This window comes from Centruroides sculpturatus, unplaced genomic scaffold (genome assembly GCF_000671375.1).
Source record: "Centruroides sculpturatus isolate CEXI.00-Female unplaced genomic scaffold, Cexi_2.0 scaffold1443, whole genome shotgun sequence".
NCBI lineage: Eukaryota > Metazoa > Arthropoda > Arachnida > Scorpiones > Buthidae > Centruroides > Centruroides sculpturatus.
The window spans coordinates 168058-192717 of NW_019385574.1; the positions used below are offsets into that span (position 1 = coordinate 168058).

Here is a 24660-nt window from a genome sequence, read left to right on the forward strand (position 1 = left end):
TCATTTCTTCTGGTGATTTTTCCAGGGCCTGTCATGTATGTGTGCCTGATGTATTCACTGCTCCAGCATCCCCTGACATTCAGATAACTTTTTTTACTTTTTTCCATTATATGGGCAGTATGAGGTCAAGCTCATCATGGGTTTGGGTAGATCCACAATGAGGTTGTCTGGTGGAAGTGACACAACATATGTCCATCCCCAAAAAATTTCTGGGGTTTTTCAATCAATCTTCATTCTTGGATCCTCCAGAATGGTTTGCTGACATTTTAACCATTTGATCAAACCATTTTAACAATTTGAATTATTTGATTTCACCAAAGTATGTTTTACAGTATCTACAATTAGGTACATTCAAATACTATTTACAGAAACTGCATCAATTTACTTGGTAGTAGACTTAAGCTGCCCACTTGCTGCCATATATATTTTCACAGCTGACAGTCAGATGAGAACAGTCCAGATGATGAGCAGTTTGGCAAAACAGCCTTCCTGCTTTCCTCAGCTCAATGCTGCAGCCTTTCTCAAGATTCATCTGTGTAGAATTCCAGGTATGTCTATACAGCACAGTGCTATAAAGACATTACTGATCAAAGACCTCAAAACAGCAGGGCATTGAACGTTTTGAACACAGTGTGAGCCTCTGTGAGCTATTTTGTATGATACTTTGTATGATGATCTCTTCTTGATATTTATTATGTAATTTATAAATTGTTCTTTTTAGAAATAATCTGACAATTAATTAGCAGTTCTATTTTGCAGTTAATCACTATTCGTTTCTGTAGCATTCTTATGAAAATCATCGTTGTCATTACTAAACGAAACGTGTACTATTTCTAATATAGAAATAAGTATTATTATAAATGCGAGCAATTAGCAGTAAAACAAATATAAGTACTTATTATCATGTGTTAAGGTTTATTAAGCAGATACGAAATTTACAATAAACCAATCGACTAATGCATTAATTTTTTTTTATCTTTATTAAAATTCGATCTCTAACAAAATTGTTTACTTTTGTACTAAATAGTTGATGGGAAATATCTTTATCATCTAAAAAAGGATATAAAAATAATAAAATTAACAACCAGTATACAGGAAATCTTCGTTAGTTCGAAATTCAACGGACGAAATAATTACAACTTCGAATTATCGAGTTTCGAATTAACCAAGATTTACATATATATCTGTACAATATGCCAAATACCCTGTAATTGATGTAGTTTATTGAGCAAAAAGAATATGGCTACATACACAGAATACTATTTTCGTTAATTAATAATTATAATACTGTATAAATAAAATGCAGATAAACAGCAAGTGTCAGATGAGAACCTCGCAGGTTACTAGGTAAGTTTTATAAAAAATAAAGCAGAATTCCTCTAAACGTAGCCCAAATTATTTTTAAAGTGGCCCAAAAAGTATTAAGTCGCCCAAATATAGTAGTCCAGAGCCGTACAAATATCTCAATCTGCTACTCGTTGCCCAATCTTGCAATCCCGAAACACAACCGTATTTTATGAAATAAGAGGGAAAAAAAGGATAGTCCGTAGGTAAGGTGACACCCGAAAATGTGTTACTGTAAAAGCAAAGCCATATTGATCATATTAGAGTTGTTCTTAGTCTATTATTCTCTTATAGTATGGAGGCACTTCGTTCTAAACGTACGCATATCACAGTTCAGATAAAATTTTCACTTCGAATTTCGAAGTATTTTGAACTAACCGAATTCCTTAACATGTAAATCTTTATATCTCGGCCAGGACAAAAGTATTGTTACGAACTATTGAGATTTTGAACTATCCGAGTTCGAATTAACGAGGATTTCCTGTATTTAGTTTAATTTTGTCATTAAGTTATATTCTAAATTTGCAACTCTCAAATAATAAAAAGAAAATCATAAATCTAAAATTAAGAAGAATATCTGACAAAATTATAAGACTCCATATATAACATCCAGAGCCGGCCCTACCATAGGGCGAACGGAGCAGCCGCTCCAGGCGCTAAGTCCTAGGGAGCGCCTCAGTGGTAAAGAAAATTGAAGGATATAAATTAAGGGCAACCAAGAGGGCGCCATAATAGGATCTCGCTCCATCCTAAAACTTGTCTCGGGCCGGCACTGATAACATCATTCTTATAGATTGTGCATTTATCTTGTTACAAAGACTGTATTTCCGCAGATACTTTTCTGTTAACGGAACGCCAGTCGTAATTGTAATTCGATGTCTTATTGCCGTGAGAGTAATAAAAGTCAAGTAGATTTAATAAAACACAAAATAATTAAAACTTGAATAAAATCACAAAGATAGATTAAAACGAAACCAAAAAATTTATACTTGTTAAATTCCTAATCTGTTTTGCATCTTTGTGCATGTTTTTTTGTTGCGATGTTTGACATCACGTATACATTTCTATCAAAGTTTATTTCTATTGAAATGTACTTTAACATAATAAAATAGCCATTTCTTTACACTGAATTGCATTTATCGACTGGCGTCCCATTTACAGAAAAGTACCCATATTTCTACATAGAAAAGTTTTCAAAAAGGATGGAAGTAGAAATTCATCTCTCTCTCTCTCTCTTTTATGTTTATTCAGAAAACAAATTTAAAATGTTCATGCACATTTACATTTAATAGTTATAATACAAATGAATATTCTTAGCTAAGTTTTTAGTCTGATCTCTCCCCCCATTGTGATTGTATCGAAAATAAAGGAGTCTGAAACGTTTTAAGTTGATTTATATAAGTTTTAATTATAATAATATAAAATAATTAAACATTGTTAATGAACAAAATTATTTGATTCAATTTAATTTGTACGAATTATTAATTGATGAATATTTTTATCAAGTTATTTTTTCATTGAAAATAGCTTATCCAAAATTTTGATTGATGATTTTGTTAGTCGTATTTATTTTCTGTTAAAATATAAAATTAATATAGCGTTTTTAATTGTTTTTATTAGAAGTTAACTTAATTCATTTTGTTATTTTATTAAAATAGCTTTATTTATAAATAATATAAATGTGAATTAATAGTATGAAGGACGTCATGTTTTGGCTATTGTATTATTTGAATATTTAGAACCAATATTATTTGATATTATACACAGTTTTTTGTATTGTTTCAAGCATCTGTTCATTTAAGTGGAAAATATTTATTCAATTTAATTAAGTAGTAGTCAATTTTATTATTTCTGTAACAGTTTAACATTTCAGTTCAGATTTAAAATTCAATATGATAGTGAACTAGTGCTATTTTTCTTCATTCAATTTCCTTACTTTTTTTATGATGAGTCATCCAAGTTCTTCCACATAATTGTCACCTGAGTCATCATTAACAACAGGTGTTACTGCCCACAGACGAGAATCCGATATTTTTGTCTGTTCAGTATAGATATTTTATCTAGGATAAATAAAAAATATATATAATCAGGAAATAAATTTATTAATTGTAAAACAACAATAAAAACATTCCAAATATTATCAGATATTTTCAATTTATTTATTTGTTTTTTTTAATGCATAGATATTTTTGTGTCAATGTCATTTGCTTTTTTTAAAAATATCAATTTATTTGGGAATGAGAAAGGAATTTTTGTTTTTATTATTATTATTATTATTATTTTGGAAACAGTGAAGATAATTACAATAATTAGATTTTAAAATTATTTTGACAATTATCTTGATATTTATAATTTCGAATGACATATTTAGATAAATCATTTAATTGCGTTGTATGGCGTTATTTCTGATTCATATGTTTACACAACATTGCTATTATAGATTTATATTTTAATAGAATGCTTTTATTGGTTGTGAGATATACCAAAAAGCAATTTCAGCGTAGTTCTGTCTTCTTATCATTTAAAATTTAGAAGAAAATCTCATTAATAATTAGTTAATAGATTAACTGATTTGCCTTTCTTTTAGACTTATCAAACCAATCTTGTAAGATAATGAAAGCCTTATAATATAACGTTTATTTTCAATGTGCATTTCGGAAAGTTTTTTTATTTGTATTCCTTTTCAGTCTTATATTATTTTATTGAATTGTTACTAATAATCATTTTAAAGTATCGTCGTAATCTGAGATTTTTCGTTGATGTTGATCAAAAATATCAGCAACGTCTTCATTTTTTAAATATTTTTATCATAAAAATATGTTGTTAATCGAAAATTTGTTCTAGCGAGTCGCATTTGTTTAGTCGATACTGAGCGAAGTTTTTTCAGCATTTGTGTTCGAATACCGAATTGTTCGAGTACCGCGTACCGAGACCCGCCGTATTCCGTTCGTCATTTTAAGAATGATTGTTTACCTACAGTTAAAAAACGTTTAATAGCGCTTATCTAAAAATGTTTAAATAAACTTTACTAAATACGAAGATTAATCTATAAAAAGAAAACACAGTGACAGTCTTAAGGGCTAAAATCTGACTGAAAGCAACGACAGCGATACCTGGTTGATAGGAAAACTAGTGTAATTTTTTCTTCCTTGTCCAATCAGTTTTCATTAAAGTAAATCTGACGAAAAGCACAAAATAATTTGAAAATGTCAATATTTTAAAATCAATGAGCAAATATGAGACAGCACGCGTGCTTACTTGAATAAAATAAATATCGAATAACGAAGTTTACAATTAAAAATTGTGAAATTTTGTACGGAGGATTTCTAAAACCGTGTTAGAGCGAAACAGTAAGTCGTGTTGTATGGGGGATACCCCAATTTTCAAACTGTTGTACAAAGGATACCTGTATATAATACTGGTTACCAAAATACTTTGCTTTAAAATCATCGTGACACTTTTTACCGCCAGGAAAATATTCCAGCAGCGAGTTGCTTAACTTTCCCCGCAACATTTAAAACAGCGTAGGCGCCACCTGTTATGATGATTTATTTTAAAAACTTTTTATATTTTTAATTATTACAAAATGGCAAAAAGCTTAATTTTGAGAGTGGAGGCGAGTTTTATAAAAGATATTACCCTGTTGAACTTTAATCACAAATATAATAAGATCAGTCCTCCTAATATATAAACCCCTCTGCGAAATTTCAGAAATGTTCAACAAAAAGAACTAGTTATTAAGCTTCAAAGAGGGTGAATAAAATCGTGGCCCCCACACACCCAAACACAAACATTCATACATACAGGGAAAAAACCCCGATTTTTTTTTTTTGCATTTCTCGACGTTTCAAGGTCCCGAGTCCAAAAATTAAAAATGTTGGGGGAGGGTCATTTTTTGACCTATCGCCATTCTTCCCTCTTATATATAACAGAGCCGAGAAAGTAAAAAAAAAAATTTAATTTTGTGAGAACCCGGACTTTTACAAAAATATTTTTTCGATTTCATCATACATATTTTGACAACTAACGTTCTTGTTCATCCTTTACTAAATGAGAACTTTGTCAGTTTGCACGCTGTCAGTGGCGACCGCGACGCTTTTCCGTGNATAGAAAAACGTTTGTTTTTAAAATGATTAATGGAATGAATGGTAATTTTAAGTATTTAATGGAAACTTTCCATCTTTCTGTTTATTACAGAAAATATATAAACCGCAGCTTCTTCATAGCAAAAATTATGACATTGGAAAAAAAAATTGTAAGGTTTGTTGAATATTCTACCCTGATCAGTAAAAAAGAATTTATATTTAATCTGCAATTGAATATTTATTTTAAATATTTTCATTTTTCATTATGATGTTTTATGTTTATGATTAAGCTTCTTTTTTAACTTTTTGCTTAAGATACTTTTTAAGTTTTTAAAAGAAAATACGAAATGAATAGATGATAGAAACGAAGTTCATCTTCCTCCAGCTAATATAAACAGGTGATTGTATTGATTTCTAATACAATGTTTTGTTGAAACTGACTTATGGACTTTCACCGAGACGTCCAGGAAGTGATTAGATTAGATGTTCGGTAGATAGATACAGTCTCTTGGGATGAAGATTAAATCTATGTCTATCTCTAGAGAATCCTAATAGCAAATTTTGGTTATATAACTCATTAATAACGGGATAAAATCATTAAATATTTTAAATATGAAATTTGGATTGATTGTCCTTTTGATAGCCCAAAAATTATTTGATTTTTAGGTTAAATAATATATGAAACTATGTAAAATTTTGTAGAAGAGAAAACTTCAAAGTTTATTAATTTTATTTGAATGAAATTAAAAAAAAAAACATTTATTAATACTGTATAGATGTAAAATTTCAATACATTTTTTTTCTTTTTAATTTTTTAGCAAATTTAAATGATATAATGTAAAAATGAAATTTTGTTACAGTTATAACTTTGCAGTGAAATCAGTACAGACGTTGAAGAATAGGTTGTATAGTCTGTTAATAATTGAGCTGTTGATGTAATTTGAATACAGTTAAATTTTTAGATTGGTGTGATAATTATTTATTTTCAGTTAAAACTTTATATGTGCAAGCGTGAGTTTTGTCATGGAAGAAATAATTTTATCATAAAATTAACAAAATAAGAATTTTTAAATTTTATTTAAATCATTGCAAATTTAGTTTCTACAACTTTTGTTCAAAATTATAATACACAATAAATCAAAAAAAGTCGTTTTCTAAAGATGTTAATTTAGGTGGGACAGTTTGTGATGAAACCTTCGTGTGTACGGTATTAAGTTATTTAAACTCCAGAAAACTTACTTGACCACATGATGATAAACTTGTTTTGAAAATGGGCCTTAGGCTTATTGGCGGTGAATCACTTTCATTTAAGATACGCCTATAGCAAGTTAAAGACATCCGGGTCGATTCTCAGTTTCCTTTAAATATGAATATTAGAAAATACGAGTTAAAATTTTATTTCTAACATATTTAATTACGATATTATAATAACTACAATGTTTATAATTGGATATTGTGCGAGGCGAATTTACTATACTTAATTTTGAAAGTCAAAGTCAATAAGAGTTGAAAATGGTTTTTGTGATTTTATATTGAAACATTAGAAGGCTGTTATAAACTAGAGAATGATTTCGTTATATTTGCCTAAATCTATACTATTCAATGTATAGTTTATTTTTCTAAAATGAATGTATTTATTCCTAATTAGAGATTAAAATATGATTGTCTTTTGTATTAATAAATTAGTCGTTAAAATTCCTTTAAAATGTTTATCATCACAAATGTTAGAATTTAAAATATTAAAAATACCAATTATAATGACAATCTTTAATAAGGATATTTGAATATATCAGTTCAAATTGATTAACAAATAGAATACTGTATATGAAACTTTAATTACATGCGCACGTGTACACATGGTTAAATAAATAGTTTTATGTATTTATTTAAACATATACACGTTGTATGTAAGTATATAATTATTAATTTACAAGTAATTTAAAGAAAGGAAAAACATGAATGCTCATATTTTGTATATTGTGTAAGCATTTAATAGTTTAATTAAAATATCGTATACTAAGAAAATATTTCAAAATAAGCATTATTATTTTTCAAAAATGATTAGTTATCTGTTCGATTATCTTGAAAATATGTTACGCTCGAATTCTTCATGTATTAGCAGTTATCAATTTTGCGATAATAAAATATAGCTGTAATATTAATATAACTTAGTAATTATTTACATCAATAAAATTATTATTGATAATTAATGATTTTATTGAAATCGTTTAAATTCAAATTATTTAAAGTTTGCGACATAATTAAGCGGTTGAGACACACTAAAAATGTCTCAACCATTTGCTATTTTTTATTTATTTTTTCCTTTTATTAATCGTGTTTCTTTCGATTAAACTAAAATCGTGTCAAATCAGCTTAGATTTTGCTTAGAATAAATTGAATAGGATCATTCAATCATCCAAACATTTTCATAAAATTAATAGTTATGCTCAATTATCGCCCGTTAAAACACAAGGCGAGAATTGACGTCGACGTTGATAAGACGTATGGCGCCAAGATTTTAAACTAAAAATAGTTTTGTGTGTATATTTACAGGAAAAGTTTTTTTTTTATTAATTTACATTGTTGTTTGAATTCTTAATTTTGAGAGTGGAGGCGAGTTTTATAAAAGATATTACCCTGTTGAACTTTAATCACAAATATAATAAGATCAGTCCTCCTAATATATAAACCCCTCTGCGAAATTTCAGAAATGTTCAACAAAAAGAACTAGTTATTAAGCTTCAAAGAGGGTGAATAAAATCGTGGCCCCCACACACCCAAACACAAACATTCATACATACAGGGAAAAAACCCCGATTTTTTTTTTTTGCATTTCTCGACGTTTCAAGGTCCCGAGTCCAAAAATTAAAAATGTTGGGGGAGGGTCATTTTTTGACCTATCGCCATTCTTCCCTCTTATATATAACAGAGCCGAGAAAGTAAAAAAAAAAAATATTATTATTATTATAGAAACGGAGACACTGGGAATCGATGAATCGTTCCCAGTGTCTCCGTTTTATAATAATAATAATAATAATAATATGAATAGTCTATAATGAGAGTAAAGTGGCAAAGCCTTCTATTGAATATTTAGTTAGGATATAATTATTTTAAATCTAAATTTGCGGATCTGAAAATGGTTAGATTTTGATGAATAGAAAAACGTTTGTTTTTAAAATGATTAATGGAATGAATGGTAATTTTAAGTATTTAATGGAAACTTTCCATCTTTCTGTTTATTACAGAAAATATATAAACCGCAGCTTCTTCATAGCAAAAATTATGACATTGGAAAAAAAAATTGTAAGGTTTGTTGAATATTCTACCCTGATCAGTAAAAAAGAATTTATATTTAATCTGCAATTGAATATTTATTTTAAATATTTTCATTTTTCATTATGATGTTTTATGTTTATGATTAAGCTTCTTTTTTAACTTTTTGCTTAAGATACTTTTTAAGTTTTTAAAAGAAAATACGAAATGAATAGATGATAGAAACGAAGTTCATCTTCCTCCAGCTAATATAAACAGGTGATTGTATTGATTTCTAATACAATGTTTTGTTGAAACTGACTTATGGACTTTCACCGAGACGTCCAGGAAGTGATTAGATTAGATGTTCGGTAGTTTTCAATGTGCATTTCGGAAAGTTTTTTTATTTGTATTCCTTTTCAGTCTTATATTATTTTATTGAATTGTTACTAATAATCATTTTAAAGTATCGTCGTAATCTGAGATTTTTCGTTGATGTTGATCAAAAATATCAGCAACGTCTTCATTTTTTAAATATTTTTATCATAAAAATATGTTGTTAATCGAAAATTTGTTCTAGCGAGTCGCATTTGTTTAGTCGATACTGAGCGAAGTTTTTTCAGCATTTGTGTTCGAATACCGAATTGTTCGAGTACCGCGTACCGAGACCCGCCGTATTCCGTTCGTCATTTTAAGAATGATTGTTTACCTACAGTTAAAAAACGTTTAATAGCGCTTATCTAAAAATGTTTAAATAAACTTTACTAAATACGAAGATTAATCTATAAAAAGAAAACACAGTGACAGTCTTAAGGGCTAAAATCTGACTGAAAGCAACGACAGCGATACCTGGTTGATAGGAAAACTAGTGTAATTTTTTCTTCCTTGTCCAATCAGTTTTCATTAAAGTAAATCTGACGAAAAGCACAAAATAATTTGAAAATGTCAATATTTTAAAATCAATGAGCAAATATGAGACAGCACGCGTGCTTACTTGAATAAAATAAATATCGAATAACGAAGTTTACAATTAAAAATTGTGAAATTTTGTACGGAGGATTTCTAAAACCGTGTTAGAGCGAAACAGTAAGTCGTGTTGTATGGGGGATACCCCAATTTTCAAACTGTTGTACAAAGGATACCTGTATATAATACTGGTTACCAAAATACTTTGCTTTAAAATCATCGTGACACTTTTTACCGCCAGGAAAATATTCCAGCAGCGAGTTGCTTAACTTTCCCCGCAACATTTAAAACAGCGTAGGCGCCACCTGTTATGATGATTTATTTTAAAAACTTTTTATATTTTTAATTATTACAAAATGGCAAAAAGCTTAATTTTGAGAGTGGAGGCGAGTTTTATAAAAGATATTACCCTGTTGAACTTTAATCACAAATATAATAAGATCAGTCCTCCTAATATATAAACCCCTCTGCGAAATTTCAGAAATGTTCAACAAAAAGAACTAGTTATTAAGCTTCAAAGAGGGTGAATAAAATCGTGGCCCCCACACACCCAAACACAAACATTCATACATACAGGGAAAAAACCCCGATTTTTTTTTTTTGCATTTCTCGACGTTTCAAGGTCCCGAGTCCAAAAATTAAAAATGTTGGGGGAGGGTCATTTTTTGACCTATCGCCATTCTTCCCTCTTATATATAACAGAGCCGAGAAAGTAAAAAAAAAAAATATTATTATTATTATAGAAACGGAGACACTGGGAATCGATGAATCGTTCCCAGTGTCTCCGTTTTATAATAATAATAATAATAATATGAATAGTCTATAATGAGAGTAAAGTGGCAAAGCCTTCTATTGAATATTTAGTTAGGATATAATTATTTTAAATCTAAATTTGCGGATCTGAAAATGGTTAGATTTTGATGAATAGAAAAACGTTTGTTTTTAAAATGATTAATGGAATGAATGGTAATTTTAAGTATTTAATGGAAACTTTCCATCTTTCTGTTTATTACAGAAAATATATAAACCGCAGCTTCTTCATAGCAAAAATTATGACATTGGAAAAAAAAATTGTAAGGTTTGTTGAATATTCTACCCTGATCAGTAAAAAAGAATTTATATTTAATCTGCAATTGAATATTTATTTTAAATATTTTCATTTTTCATTATGATGTTTTATGTTTATGATTAAGCTTCTTTTTTAACTTTTTGCTTAAGATACTTTTTAAGTTTTTAAAAGAAAATACGAAATGAATAGATGATAGAAACGAAGTTCATCTTCCTCCAGCTAATATAAACAGGTGATTGTATTGATTTCTAATACAATGTTTTGTTGAAACTGACTTATGGACTTTCACCGAGACGTCCAGGAAGTGATTAGATTAGATGTTCGGTAGATAGATACAGTCTCTTGGGATGAAGATTAAATCTATGTCTATCTCTAGAGAATCCTAATAGCAAATTTTGGTTATATAACTCATTAATAACGGGATAAAATCATTAAATATTTTAAATATGAAATTTGGATTGATTGTCCTTTTGATAGCCCAAAAATTATTTGATTTTTAGGTTAAATAATATATGAAACTATGTAAAATTTTGTAGAAGAGAAAACTTCAAAGTTTATTAATTTTATTTGAATGAAATTAAAAAAAAAAACATTTATTAATACTGTATAGATGTAAAATTTCAATACATTTTTTTTCTTTTTAATTTTTTAGCAAATTTAAATGATATAATGTAAAAATGAAATTTTGTTACAGTTATAACTTTGCAGTGAAATCAGTACAGACGTTGAAGAATAGGTTGTATAGTCTGTTAATAATTGAGCTGTTGATGTAATTTGAATACAGTTAAATTTTTAGATTGGTGTGATAATTATTTATTTTCAGTTAAAACTTTATATGTGCAAGCGTGAGTTTTGTCATGGAAGAAATAATTTTATCATAAAATTAACAAAATAAGAATTTTTAAATTTTATTTAAATCATTGCAAATTTAGTTTCTACAACTTTTGTTCAAAATTATAATACACAATAAATCAAAAAAAGTCGTTTTCTAAAGATGTTAATTTAGGTGGGACAGTTTGTGATGAAACCTTCGTGTGTACGGTATTAAGTTATTTAAACTCCAGAAAACTTACTTGACCACATGATGATAAACTTGTTTTGAAAATGGGCCTTAGGCTTATTGGCGGTGAATCACTTTCATTTAAGATACGCCTATAGCAAGTTAAAGACATCCGGGTCGATTCTCAGTTCCCTTTAAATATGAATATTAGAAAATACGAGTTAAAATTTTATTTCTAACATATTTAATTACGATATTATAATAACTACAATGTTTATAATTGGATATTGTGCGAGGCGAATTTACTATACTTAATTTTGAAAGTCAAAGTCAATAAGAGTTGAAAATGGTTTTTGTGATTTTATATTGAAACATTAGAAGGCTGTTATAAACTAGAGAATGATTTCGTTATATTTGCCTAAATCTATACTATTCAATGTATAGTTTATTTTTCTAAAATGAATGTATTTATTCCTAATTAGAGATTAAAATATGATTGTCTTTTGTATTAATAAATTAGTCGTTAAAATTCCTTTAAAATGTTTATCATCACAAATGTTAGAATTTAAAATATTAAAAATACCAATTATAATGACAATCTTTAATAAGGATATTTGAATATATCAGTTCAAATTGATTAACAAATAGAATACTGTATATGAAACTTTAATTACATGCGCACGTGTACACATGGTTAAATAAATAGTTTTATGTATTTATTTAAACATATACACGTTGTATGTAAGTATATAATTATTAATTTACAAGTAATTTAAAGAAAGGAAAAACATGAATGCTCATATTTTGTATATTGTGTAAGCATTTAATAGTTTAATTAAAATATCGTATACTAAGAAAATATTTCAAAATAAGCATTATTATTTTTCAAAAATGATTAGTTATCTGTTCGATTATCTTGAAAATATGTTACGCTCGAATTCTTCATGTATTAGCAGTTATCAATTTTGCGATAATAAAATATAGCTGTAATATTAATATAACTTAGTAATTATTTACATCAATAAAATTATTATTGATAATTAATGATTTTATTGAAATCGTTTAAATTCAAATTATTTAAAGTTTGCGACATAATTAAGCGGTTGAGACACACTAAAAATGTCTCAACCATTTGCTATTTTTTATTTATTTTTTCCTTTTATTAATCGTGTTTCTTTCGATTAAACTAAAATCGTGTCAAATCAGCTTAGATTTTGCTTAGAATAAATTGAATAGGATCATTCAATCATCCAAACATTTTCATAAAATTAATAGTTATGCTCAATTATCGCCCGTTAAAACACAAGGCGAGAATTGACGTCGACGTTGATAAGACGTATGGCGCCAAGATTTTAAACTAAAAATAGTTTTGTGTGTATATTTACAGGAAAAGTTTTTTTTTTATTAATTTACATTGTTGTTTGAATTTAATTGATATATTGTATTAGTAAAATTTAATAAAAAAAAACAAATTAGATTTTTTATTAAATAACTTTTTAAACACTTAAAGTGAATAATTTTATGTCGAGAAAAACGCCATAGACTTAAAAATTTTTCGTAATAAATTCTACTTTCATCAATCATTGTTACTTTTTTATTTTATTGCTTTTAACTCTTTGTTTTAGATAAATTACGTTANATTCTGTGATGAGATGGTTCCGTGTTGCTTAGCAATGAACTTAAGCGATGCAATGTCATTATGTAACGAACAATTGCTTATTCTGGAATCGTCACAATGCTGCAATTTTTAATTATATTTTAATTTATAAAAATATTGATAATTTGTATCAATGAAATTTATTTACTTTTATCTTGATTGCGCTATAGGATTCCATATATCTATTGTCTTTGTATACAGTATGAAGAAAATAAATACAAACAACATCCAACTTTTATGACATATAGGTAACAACTATGCCTTCCACTACTTTCTCCCCCCCCCTTTTTTTTTAAATTATTCTTGAATATACAGTAGTTTATGTTGATTTTTTAAAATATCTCTCTGAAAGTAAATATAGTTTTGTTTATTTTTCTATTTTATAAATATTCCTAAGTTCATTAAACACTTCTTTTGATGAGCTGTATTAGCACCATTTTGTTTGTCTTAAAATGATTAAAATGTACTGAACATTATTCATAAGTTTTTGAAAGTCATAAAGAGTTATTTATTGAATTTCAGATTTATTACATGTAATGAATAATTCATATTTTTTATTTATAATATGAGTAGTCCCTTAATAGACAAAAATTCTGAAAGGGAAAATATTTGAAATTTTATTTATTTATTAAATTAATAACAAATAGAACACCCTAAAAGGTTGAGCCAATGAGTCAATAAATCAAAGAGTATAAATTACTCAATGTATATTATATTATTATTATAACATATAAATATGGATAAATTAAGATTTTAATACATCCTACACATTGTGAATTCATTACTAATACAGTCAAATCTTCAATAACAGCCACTTAGAGTGGCAGTTTTTTCAGAAACTTTATTTTCAAACAAAAATGCATACAAAATAAACCTCCAATGATTATTTTTATGCTCCTGTCATGTTCCTGTGGCCAATGTTCAAAGAGTTCACTGCATGTTTTTAAAATGCATTTAATTTAACAGACTTTTGATAGTAGTGGGTATCTCTTTCTTCCAGTTAGTCTATTAAATTGAGGGCCTGCTTAATATTTATAGTCTTTAATTTCAGAAGACATTTTTTATTTAAAAATGAAATTACTGTTTACATATTTGTCAAAATTATTCATGTAGTTTTGTATTTTTCCTTAATATGCAGAAATGAGAATTGTTTACATTCTTATTTTTTTATTAGTTTTATGTTTGTATTAGTGATGGGACAATTAATCGGAATTGGGAATCGAGCAAATCTTGTCAAGATTTCCGATTCTTAAAATGATTCTTCCATACTTAGTAAGAAAATTAATTATTTGTTTCAGTTGTAGATTAAAAAATTTTAAAATTACAATATTAACAATTAATTATTAGTTTATTGGAGATTTTCATGTCAACAAAGCAGAAAGTACACGATGCTTCCCTTAATTAAACAAGGCGATCTTTGTCATAGTGGACTTTTCATATAGTCAGTCAGAGCGATGAGAGATTGCACTTGGTCAGTACTAATTGTCCCTATTTTAGGGGAGGTAAAGACAGGGTGACATTAGGGTTGCCACCTAGCCATTAGCTTGACTGGCGATTTCAAATCAAGACTGGCAGTAGACAAAAAATATTATATAAAATTATTTTTAATATTTAATATGTTTACTTATAATGATAAAACATCTTAAATGCCTTTTCCAGCAACACTTTTAATTTATTTAAAAAAATGTTTTCAATCCCTTTTCATAGGTCTGTTTCAGGTTTAACAAGAAGATTCGCAAATCTTCTGCTGAAAGAGGCATTTAAAGTGCTATTCAAGCTAAACTTGTTTTAGCCTATATTGAAATGTTTTTATTTAATGATAAAACAACTTTCTCATAACTATGAAAGTTTATGTTATGATTCACAGATGATACTGTAATGTGTTAAATTTTCAAATGCTATTTGCGTGATTCTAAGAAAAAATAATTTTACTGCTGTTTTGAGTTTAAAAAATGGATTTTTCAAGGTGAGTCTGTCTAAGAATTCATTTCATTCTTCTTTTCCTCAAAAAAAGTTCACACAATTGTATATTTAGGAAAACCTGGCTCAAGTGAATTAATTCAAAACTTTGTTAACTCATGATGATGATATTTGTTTACCTCATGTGGTGTTTTAATTGATAAATGTATTGTGCTCATAATATAAATCATTAATTTTTCTAAATTAAAATAAACTTAGAAAGTAGTCAAAAGAATTTGAATCGGGAGACATTTTGGTGTCATCCCATCCCTAGTTTGTATTATTCAATATTTTTAAGAATTTCCTTCTATCAGTATATATTTTTAATTTGAAACTTGTTAGATTTTGTTATTAAATATTATATATTTCATTTTTATCTATTATTTTTTAGTAAATTGTTATTGAAAGTTGTCATTCTCATTATTTGTCATGTAATGTCATGTGTTTTGTTATTTTTGTTAAAATTTAAAAGTAATGAAAACCTTTTTTAAAAACAAAGTACAAAAAGTTTATCTGTAAGCTTTTCTGCCATTCCTTACATGTTTTTATGCTATATAAAGTACTGTAAACAATAAGGTGTCTTTCAAATCGCCTCTCTGCACAAACGGAAGTAGTATTTGTGTCAAACATTTTTATACGTCCTTCATTGGACATATAAAATATTCCGTGCACATACAGAATTTATTGTATTTCCATTTATGTAGAGAGGTGGTTTGAAAAAATACTTTGTATTTTACAAAGGCAATAGCATTTAAGGAATGGCAGAATAGTTATAGCCTAAATAAAGGTCAACAATGTTAAAGTTTTGGTGTTCCTGTTTTTAAATATACTTTAAAAAGAACTGCCTTTATTTTTAAATTTAACATACTTTGCATGTTTCGGAAATTTTGATTTATTATTTTAATTTAAAATTGTTGTTGTTATTATTTCATAAAATGTATACATGTGAAGCTGATTTCCAAAATTTGTCAAATCTTTGTAAAAATGATTTGACAAATATTGATAATTCTTTTGTATAAAATGATTTTTTGTAAATAAAAATGTTCATGTACTTAATTCTGTTTTATATCATAGTATTTTATATTAAGGTGCTTTAATATTAAATGTGTTATAAAATAATATGATGGTACAAGTTATACAAACTTCAGATTTGCCCTCTTTTGGAGGAAAGACTTGGATGTATCACCCTATGGATGAAATAATAATTGAATAGCCTAAGTGAAAACTACATTTTCTCTCTATTATTATAGCGAGTAAACAAGTATTATCAAATTCACAAAATGATAATTTCAAGAGGTTCTTCTTTGTATTCATAATAAATATCCTTATCTGTTTCTTCTTCTGAGACCCCATTAGTGGAGAAAAGTTTTCTGTAAAATTTCAAGGTATTGTACTTTATTCTCATTAAATCTAGCAATTGTTTGACATTGTCCTGCTTTTTCTTTTTTTTTATGTGACATTCCAGTGCTGCTAAGTTCAAGTCTGGAACTGACTATAGTTGCTTGCCTTTTCGTAGAAGCTTGTAATAGGATGGTTTGATATCAAATGATGGCTGTACATCTCCCCCTTTTATTTTTTTTGATGCAAAGGTATTCTTATTATTTTTGCATAAGGTATGTTAAACTGTCTTTTAGTCTGCATAAAAGCTTTCACAGTAACCATCTAGTCATAAATTTGGCACTCAAATTCCAATGTGTGTCAACTTTTGCACTTTTTGTAAGATTTCATCATTGGGTTTAACTACTGACTCCAATAACTTTATTTCCTTCTCAACCAACCCAAATGCTCTGCTCTGTCTGCTGGTATATGAATAACTTTTTATAGAAAAGAACCAGTCAATATAAATATTCAAATGATCAACAATATATAGACCATTAGTAACATTTGGGAATTCTTGTTCTGAGGGTCACAATTTTCACAGAATAGAAGTAACCTCTCAAAATGCTGGCGTGCCATAGAGCAGTGGTTCTTAATTAACCAGTGTTCTGCAAACCTATTCCAAATGTTCCACGAAATAAAAGATTTTAAAGTTTTTATTTAAATTTATTTCCATTGCTATATTCGTATATTCATAGACAATTCCATGTTTTTATTTTATTCAATATATTAAAGTTTATCAGTCTATTGCTTCATTGTTTCCAGAGAATAGTAAACATGGAATTGCTTATCAATTTTTGAATATATTGATACTAATGCTCTGTGTAATAAAAAGTATATGAATGGTGTTCCACGGCTTCAGAAAGGTTGAGAACTAATGCCTTAGAGGCAATTAAAAAATTACAAATGTAAGATGTTATTTCATTACTCCCTCTACCTGCTTATGTTTCTTTTCACCTATAAAAAGTCACTGTTTCTGCAGACACTATTTTCCCAGTTATGTGCACTATGGTACTAGTGTATGATACTAGACTTTCTAAGCATAATAAGCTTCTCTAATCTGCATTCTCGATAAGGGCTGATTTTGCATAAGGCCACAGTTAATGCTTAGTGTTATTTGGAAAAGCATTCAATTCTGCAAAGAATGCTTTTGCTGAACACTTGTGGACCAAGTGCTCCACAATAAGGGACTTTTATTTTGTTCTAGATCTTTAGTAATTCTTCATACTGTTATAAGTTTAACACAAGTGCTACAAATGTCACTTTTCAGAGTTCCAAAACCCAGATTGAACTTTGTAACAAACACAGTGTAATATTGTTTGTATGTACAGTTTATGATGTACCTGTTGCAAAACATTTTTCCACTACTATTAATGTTAAACAATTTTTGGGTTACAATTTGAAAAAATTGTAGACCTATAAATTTCTACTGTTATCTGTCCATTCATCTGTCTTTCCTTAATCTTGAGAATGGTGTTAGATAAATGAAATTGAAGACCAGTATGGAAAGCTTAGGGGCAGGAGGCCCTGATTAACTATATTTCAACTTGCAGTACAAGCCAGAAGTCATGTTATTTCAAGTAAAAAAATTTTCTCTAAAAGGAGTTAGATAGATGACCAGCATGACTCCATTGCTAATGGAAAAGGATGATGTACAGACATTACATACTAATTTGAGGTGGAAAGCATATATTTTAAACGAAATAAATTAAAAATATGATTAAAAATCGCATCCTGATCATCACAATGCCACAATAAATGTCACAATAAATACTTGCTTGTTATTACTTATAATATCATTGCAAGCACTTTCAACATCATATAAATGTCATCTTCAGACAAAGAAGAGAATGTAATTTCCTTCTACTATAAATCAATTCTCTGCATTTAAGATTTATGTGCTCACTGATTTTCTTCACCCCTTTTTTGTTCTTCAATCTCACAGAAACCATCTCTTCTCTATGTGAGCTGAACCATACAACTTTTCTTTAATTGCATTAGCAACCTGCTTGCAGCCAGCATTTAATATACTCATAAAAGAGTCTTTGCACGCTCATCTCTCAGCCTCAGACTGCAAGGAAATATAATATTGTACAGTTATGGTTTTTTGTGACCAACAGATTTACCTTGATCTGGACAAGATCACTTTGGTTCAGCCAGCCTCAAGTTTGAGGTGATGAAATTATGCCTAGATACAACACCTTTATTTTTATGAAATTTATCAGAAAAAACCTGAATAACTTCAATTTTTAGAGATTTTGTACAATAGTAACATGCTTTATGCCTACAACTTACTTTTGATTTCTTTCCCACCAAACTAGCAAATTTGCTTGCTTACATGTTTTTTTCATTCTTCTTTGTTTCTTTTGTTTTCTTATCTTAGTTGTTAAAACAGGTGACTGATTAAAGTCTTCAATCTGCACATCCATAATTTATTTTGTAATTAACAAACTAGTTTTACTAACTAAAATAATAATTACATAAAAAGAAAGTACCATCACATTTCCAGGTATAGGACAAAATAATAGGAACACCTGTGAAAGAATGCAAAATATTTATTAGTAGGGAGTTGGGCCACCATTGGCCTGAATTACAGCTTGTATCTGATTTGGGATTGAGAAATAAAGGTTGTGCAGAAAGTTTAAGGGAATTTGCAGCCATTCCTCCTGCAGAGCAGTCTTGAGTTCAGGTAGTGTGCATGGAGGAGGAAACCGAGCACAGACTTTGTTCTCTAAAAACACCACACAGGCTCAATGATGTTGAGATCAGGGGACTGAGGACACCATGTGAGATGTTCCACTTCATCATTATGCTTATCCAACCATGTTTGAACACAGCGCCATGTGTATAGGGGCGTTGTCATCTTGGAATAGAGGACGTTCTCCAGGAAACAGAGTATGAAGCATAGGGTGTAAATGATCTGTGAGAATACTGCAATAATGCTCTTCTTTGACCTTCTCCCTCAGGACTACAAGTAGCCCCAAGCCATGCCACGATATCACTCCCCACAGCATCATAGAGCCCCCTCCATGCTTCACGGTAGGAGCCAGGCAATTAACATGAAATGCCTCTTCCGGTGTTTGCCAGATGAATACACATCTGGTGGTCTGAAATAATGTAAATGATGATTCGTCATACCAGATGACCTGTTCCCATTTCTGTTGTGTCCAGTTTTGGTGGTCTCGGCACCACTGTCATTGCTTCATAGCATTCTGCAGCGACACTAATGGCTTTGGGATGGTTACTTGGCCATGAATGCTCGCAGCATGCAGCTCCCATTGAATAGTTTTGGTGGATACAGGGTTCTGGAGATGGGTATTCATCTCAGAGGTTATCTGCTGCAGTGTAGTTTTATGTTTTTGGATGACTATTCTCTTCAACGCTCATCTATCCCGGTTGGTCAACTTCAACTTTCGCCCACTGTTCTATTTCGCAGAGGACACCTTTCCCAGTTTTGGGTAGGCTGTCATAACCCTTGGCACAGTGGATCTTGAAACATTCATAAGGTTGGTTGTTCTAGATATGGATGCTCCAGCAAGGCAAGCTCCAATAATCATGCCTCTTTGCACGTCGGACAGGTCGGACATAATGGCGCTTTGCTGGGAACAGAATTTTCTCATGCAACTGTCACACAGCCAAATGCTTGACTGATACCTTTCTTTTCACCACCACTGGGTGGCAGACTGTTGTGACACATGGTGGGGGCTGTATTGGACAGTTGAAGTGCAACACATTTCGAAAGGGGTGTTCCTATTATTTTGTCCTATACCTGTATGTATGTACAAAATACAATAATGTCAGTGTTTGAGTGGTATTTTGAAAAGTTGGATTTGGCATCTTTTGGAAATCAGCTCCTGAAATATTAAATTGTCTGATATAAAATACTATATTTTTCATTGGTTGAGAATTTGATTATTCTCTATGGTCAATGTTTCAACTATCTTTAAATTAATTTTTTAAATTTTTTTATATGATGATAATTCATTAACAGTCAAAGAAATAAATGCTTATTATAGATATTATCTCATTTACACTTAGATTTCTAATTCTTTATAATAATTATTATATTAACTGCAGAAAATTAAATGGAAAGCTGCCTGTTATCACAAGATGGAAATTAAGGTAGCTTTATATTTAGTTTTCTGCAATAGATTCAAAGAATCATACTGGAGGCTTAGGGTTAGCATGTTGGTTTAATGATACTTAGGTATTTATCTAAAGCTTATTTATTTAAATATTATTAAACTGTTATAATTTATTCATAAAATACAGTAGAATCTGCTTATTGAAATCATGGATATTGTTAAGTCATCTAAAGTTTTCAGAAATAGTATGTCTGAAAATATACAAATTAAAATACACTTACAAAATTTTATTTATTGAAATCAGATTTTTAGTTATAATTATTATTGTCTTCAGCTAAACAGACATTTTTAAGCTGCTTTTTGCTCAGCCTCAACATGTGGCTGATTGTTGCAGTTATTATCAGTCTTAACTAGTTCTTTACATGCTAAGCATTTTAATTGCTATTTATTAATTGTTATCCTTGNTGGCAAGAAAAAATTTTGTGGCTCTTTAAAAATTTTGAAATTTTGTAAGTTGTAATTTTGGCTCTTCCGACTCAAAAGGTTGCCGACCCCTGGTGTAAGGCCATAAAAAAGATGGTATAATTTATTTTTTCCTCTTATAATTTAAACAATTATTTACAACTCTTATGACTAAGAAATTTCTGTTGTTTCTCATAAGGCATCGGATTGCAAAAGAGCACTAGTGAATTGCACCCACTAATGCTCTTTTGGTAATGTTAGGGTTGGCCATATCGACTTAGAAATTAAATGCATTGGCAGGAAAATATTGTCACATTACTCTGGCGAGATTATACTGACTTGGATGTTGGCAAAATGATTAGAGTAGGTTTGACCTTGGATCAATGATATCAAAAACTTCAGCATTGACAAAAATACCCTCTTATGATTACCACTCCTCCCACCAGCTTGCCCCAGATTTTTACTTTGAAGATCCAGGTGATCATCCCATGTTTAGGATTTACACTGATGAAAAATCAAAAAAATGTAACACCTTAATTTGCTGAGAAAATTTAATGAAAAAGCAAACATTTTCAGCCAAATCTATTGGCCATCATCAGGCTGAGATATTCGAATATAAATAAAATAGAACATAAATTTAAATACAAATAAAAATAAGGAATGACGTGTGTATTTTTAGTTATAATTATTATTGTCTTCAGCTAAACAGACATTTTTAAGCTGCTTTTTGCTCAGCCTCAACATGTGGCTGATTGTTGCAGTTATTATCAGTCTTAACTAGTTCTTTACATGCTAAGCATTTTAATTGCTATTTATTAATTGTTATCCTTGCATTACAGTAGTTTGAATTGCTGGCATTTGTTAGTTAAATTATATCAGGTTGTTCAATAAGTTTTGTCATTCGATAAGAAAAACACAATTTTATGGTTTGAAATACATTTTATTATTCAATATAATCTCTCTGAACTTCAATACACTTGTTCTGGTGATCTTCTAATTTATGGATTCCATCCCTGAAGTGAGAATCTGGAAGACTGTCAAAATATGCTTCCACGGCTGCTATTACCTCTTCGTTCGATAAAAATTGTTTCCCACGCATGAATTTTTTGAGATGTGAGAACAGAGGGAGCTAAATCTGGTGAATAGGGTGGATGTTGCAACAATTTGTACTTTAATTCACTGATTTTTGTGATGGTTTTTTGAGCTGTGTGAGAGGGTGCGTTGTGTTGATGAAAAATGAATTTTTTCTTCTGTAAACCAGATCTTTTCTCATGAATTTTTACATCCAACTGGTCCGAAAGGTTACAATAATAATCTGAGTTTATTGTTTTACCAGTTTGGAGGTAATCCATGAACAAAATTCCTTTTGCATCCCAAAAAACTGATGCTAACACCTTCTTGGCCAATTTCTGCACTCTAACTTGTTTCGGAGCCGAAATACAGGGTTCATACCACTCCTTAGCATGTTGTTTTGATTCAGGATCATGATGTTAGACCCAAGTCTCATCCATAGTGAGAAACGATGCTCAGAATCCTTTTTTGTCCTTTCTAAAATGCTCCAAATGTTGCTGAGAAAGTTGCATTGAATGTATTTTTGTTCCATTGTTAGTGAATGTGGCACCCATTGTGCACACAGCTTTCTGTAACCCAAAACTTCAGCCAAAAGATTGCTCACATTACCTAATGAGATCCCTAGGACTTCTACTAAATCTCTCTCAGTTAATCGATGATCTTCCAAAACCATACGCTGTATTTTTGCTACAATTTCTGATGTTGATGCACTTTTTGGATGTCCTTCATGTGGATCGTGTTCTAGACTTGTACGACCACATTTAAATTCAGCAACCCATCTTTCTACTGTTTTAATTGAAGGTGAAGAGTCCTTATACACTTTTAACAATCATTCATGAATTTGTTTTGGTGTGCTACACCTTCCAAAAATAAGAATTTTATCACTGCACAATATTCAATTTTTTCCATTGTAAAAAAATACAGTAACACCTCAACTTTGAAAAGCTGTAAATATACAAATGAATTGACAGACCTACATGAAACTTCACACATGTTCATAAAAAAAGCAGTACTATTTTTAGAGAAATAGCAGGAACCTACTAGCATGAACCTAAAACTTATTGAACAACCTAGTACATCAGATGAATTCCTTTAATAATAATAATTATTATTATAATTAATAAATTTTTAAGTTATTTATTTATAATTATTTTAACATTTGCTTTTAATAACAGAGTCAATAAAACTAGAATTTCCACTAATTATAGTCTTATTTACTTAGCCTTCTTAAATTAAACTTTTACTTCTAATATATTCTTAAATTTATTGTAGGTATATATATGTTAACTGATTACATGTGTTTTTGTTTATAATGTTAATTTTGATCTTATTGTTTTATCAATATAATAACAATCTATTAATACAATTTTTAGGTATTTGTCATACTTGTGGAGAAAAAGTAACTGGTGTTGGTCAAGCATGTCAAGCTATGGGAAATCTATACCATACTAATTGTTTTATATGTTGCTCTTGTGGTAAGATAATTTTAATAATTTCATAATTAATTGTAAAAAATATATATTTTAGTGATATTAATAGTATTATTAGTGTTTATTTTCAAAATTATAGTCATTACTTTTTATTGAAATTTTTAAAAGTAATTTCACAATAAAAGTATTTTCAAAATATATTAAGAGTAGAATGAGTTAATTTAAATAATTAATCAGTTTAGTCCAACATAAAATTAAATACATGAATTTAAATATACAGATATAAATCAAAATAATCATATTTAATTCAAATTTGATTACTAGTTATGTACTGTATGTTGGTACTTTTTACAAGAACAAAATTTTCCAATTAATACTTTTAAAAAAACAATACTAATTCTTATATCATCAGGATATTTTAAGGTGTAAGGCAGGGGTCGGCAACCTGCAGCTCGCGAGCCACATGCGGCTCTTTGGATGTGAAGTTGCGGCTCTAGTTCCATACACAAATATTTATTTTATCAAAAAAAAAATTTAAAAATCGTTCTGAATCGATTAATGAGGATTAGGTACTGATTCTTTCTCTCAGCCACTTGTACTCGCTTTTCACTGCACCCCTCCCCTGTGACACGCGTCGTCACTGTCGTCAGTCCGTCTGAAGCTCTCGAATGACGCCGTCGTCGGATGTTTCTATTATCTAATTTGTTGTGAAAAATACTACTTATATATGAATAAATAGATATTTTTTCTTATAAATAAATAGATTAGTTTTTATCAAAAAACTTTATTTATGCGAGTACTATTTATTGTTGGCAAGAAAAAATTTTGTGGCTCTTTAAAAACTTTGAAATTTTGTAAATTGTAATTTTGGCTCTTCCGACTCAAAAGGTTGCCGACCCCTGG

General features: G+C 29.2%; 1 protein-coding gene and 1 pseudogene across 1 annotated transcript in view; one reads left to right on the plus strand and one right to left on the minus strand.

The window, feature by feature from the left end:
• LOC111640245 (LIM domain-containing protein jub-like) overlaps window positions 1-24660 on the plus strand; it is a 51334-nt gene that overhangs the window by 20898 nt on the left and 5776 nt on the right. Inside the window, exon 2 of the mRNA XM_023386244.1 lies at window positions 23701-23802. Coding sequence (XP_023242012.1) covers window positions 23701-23802 — 102 coding nt within the window. The remainder of the gene's footprint in view (window positions 1-23700; window positions 23803-24660) is intronic.
• On the minus strand, window positions 19094-20974 carry LOC111640246 (annotated as a pseudogene).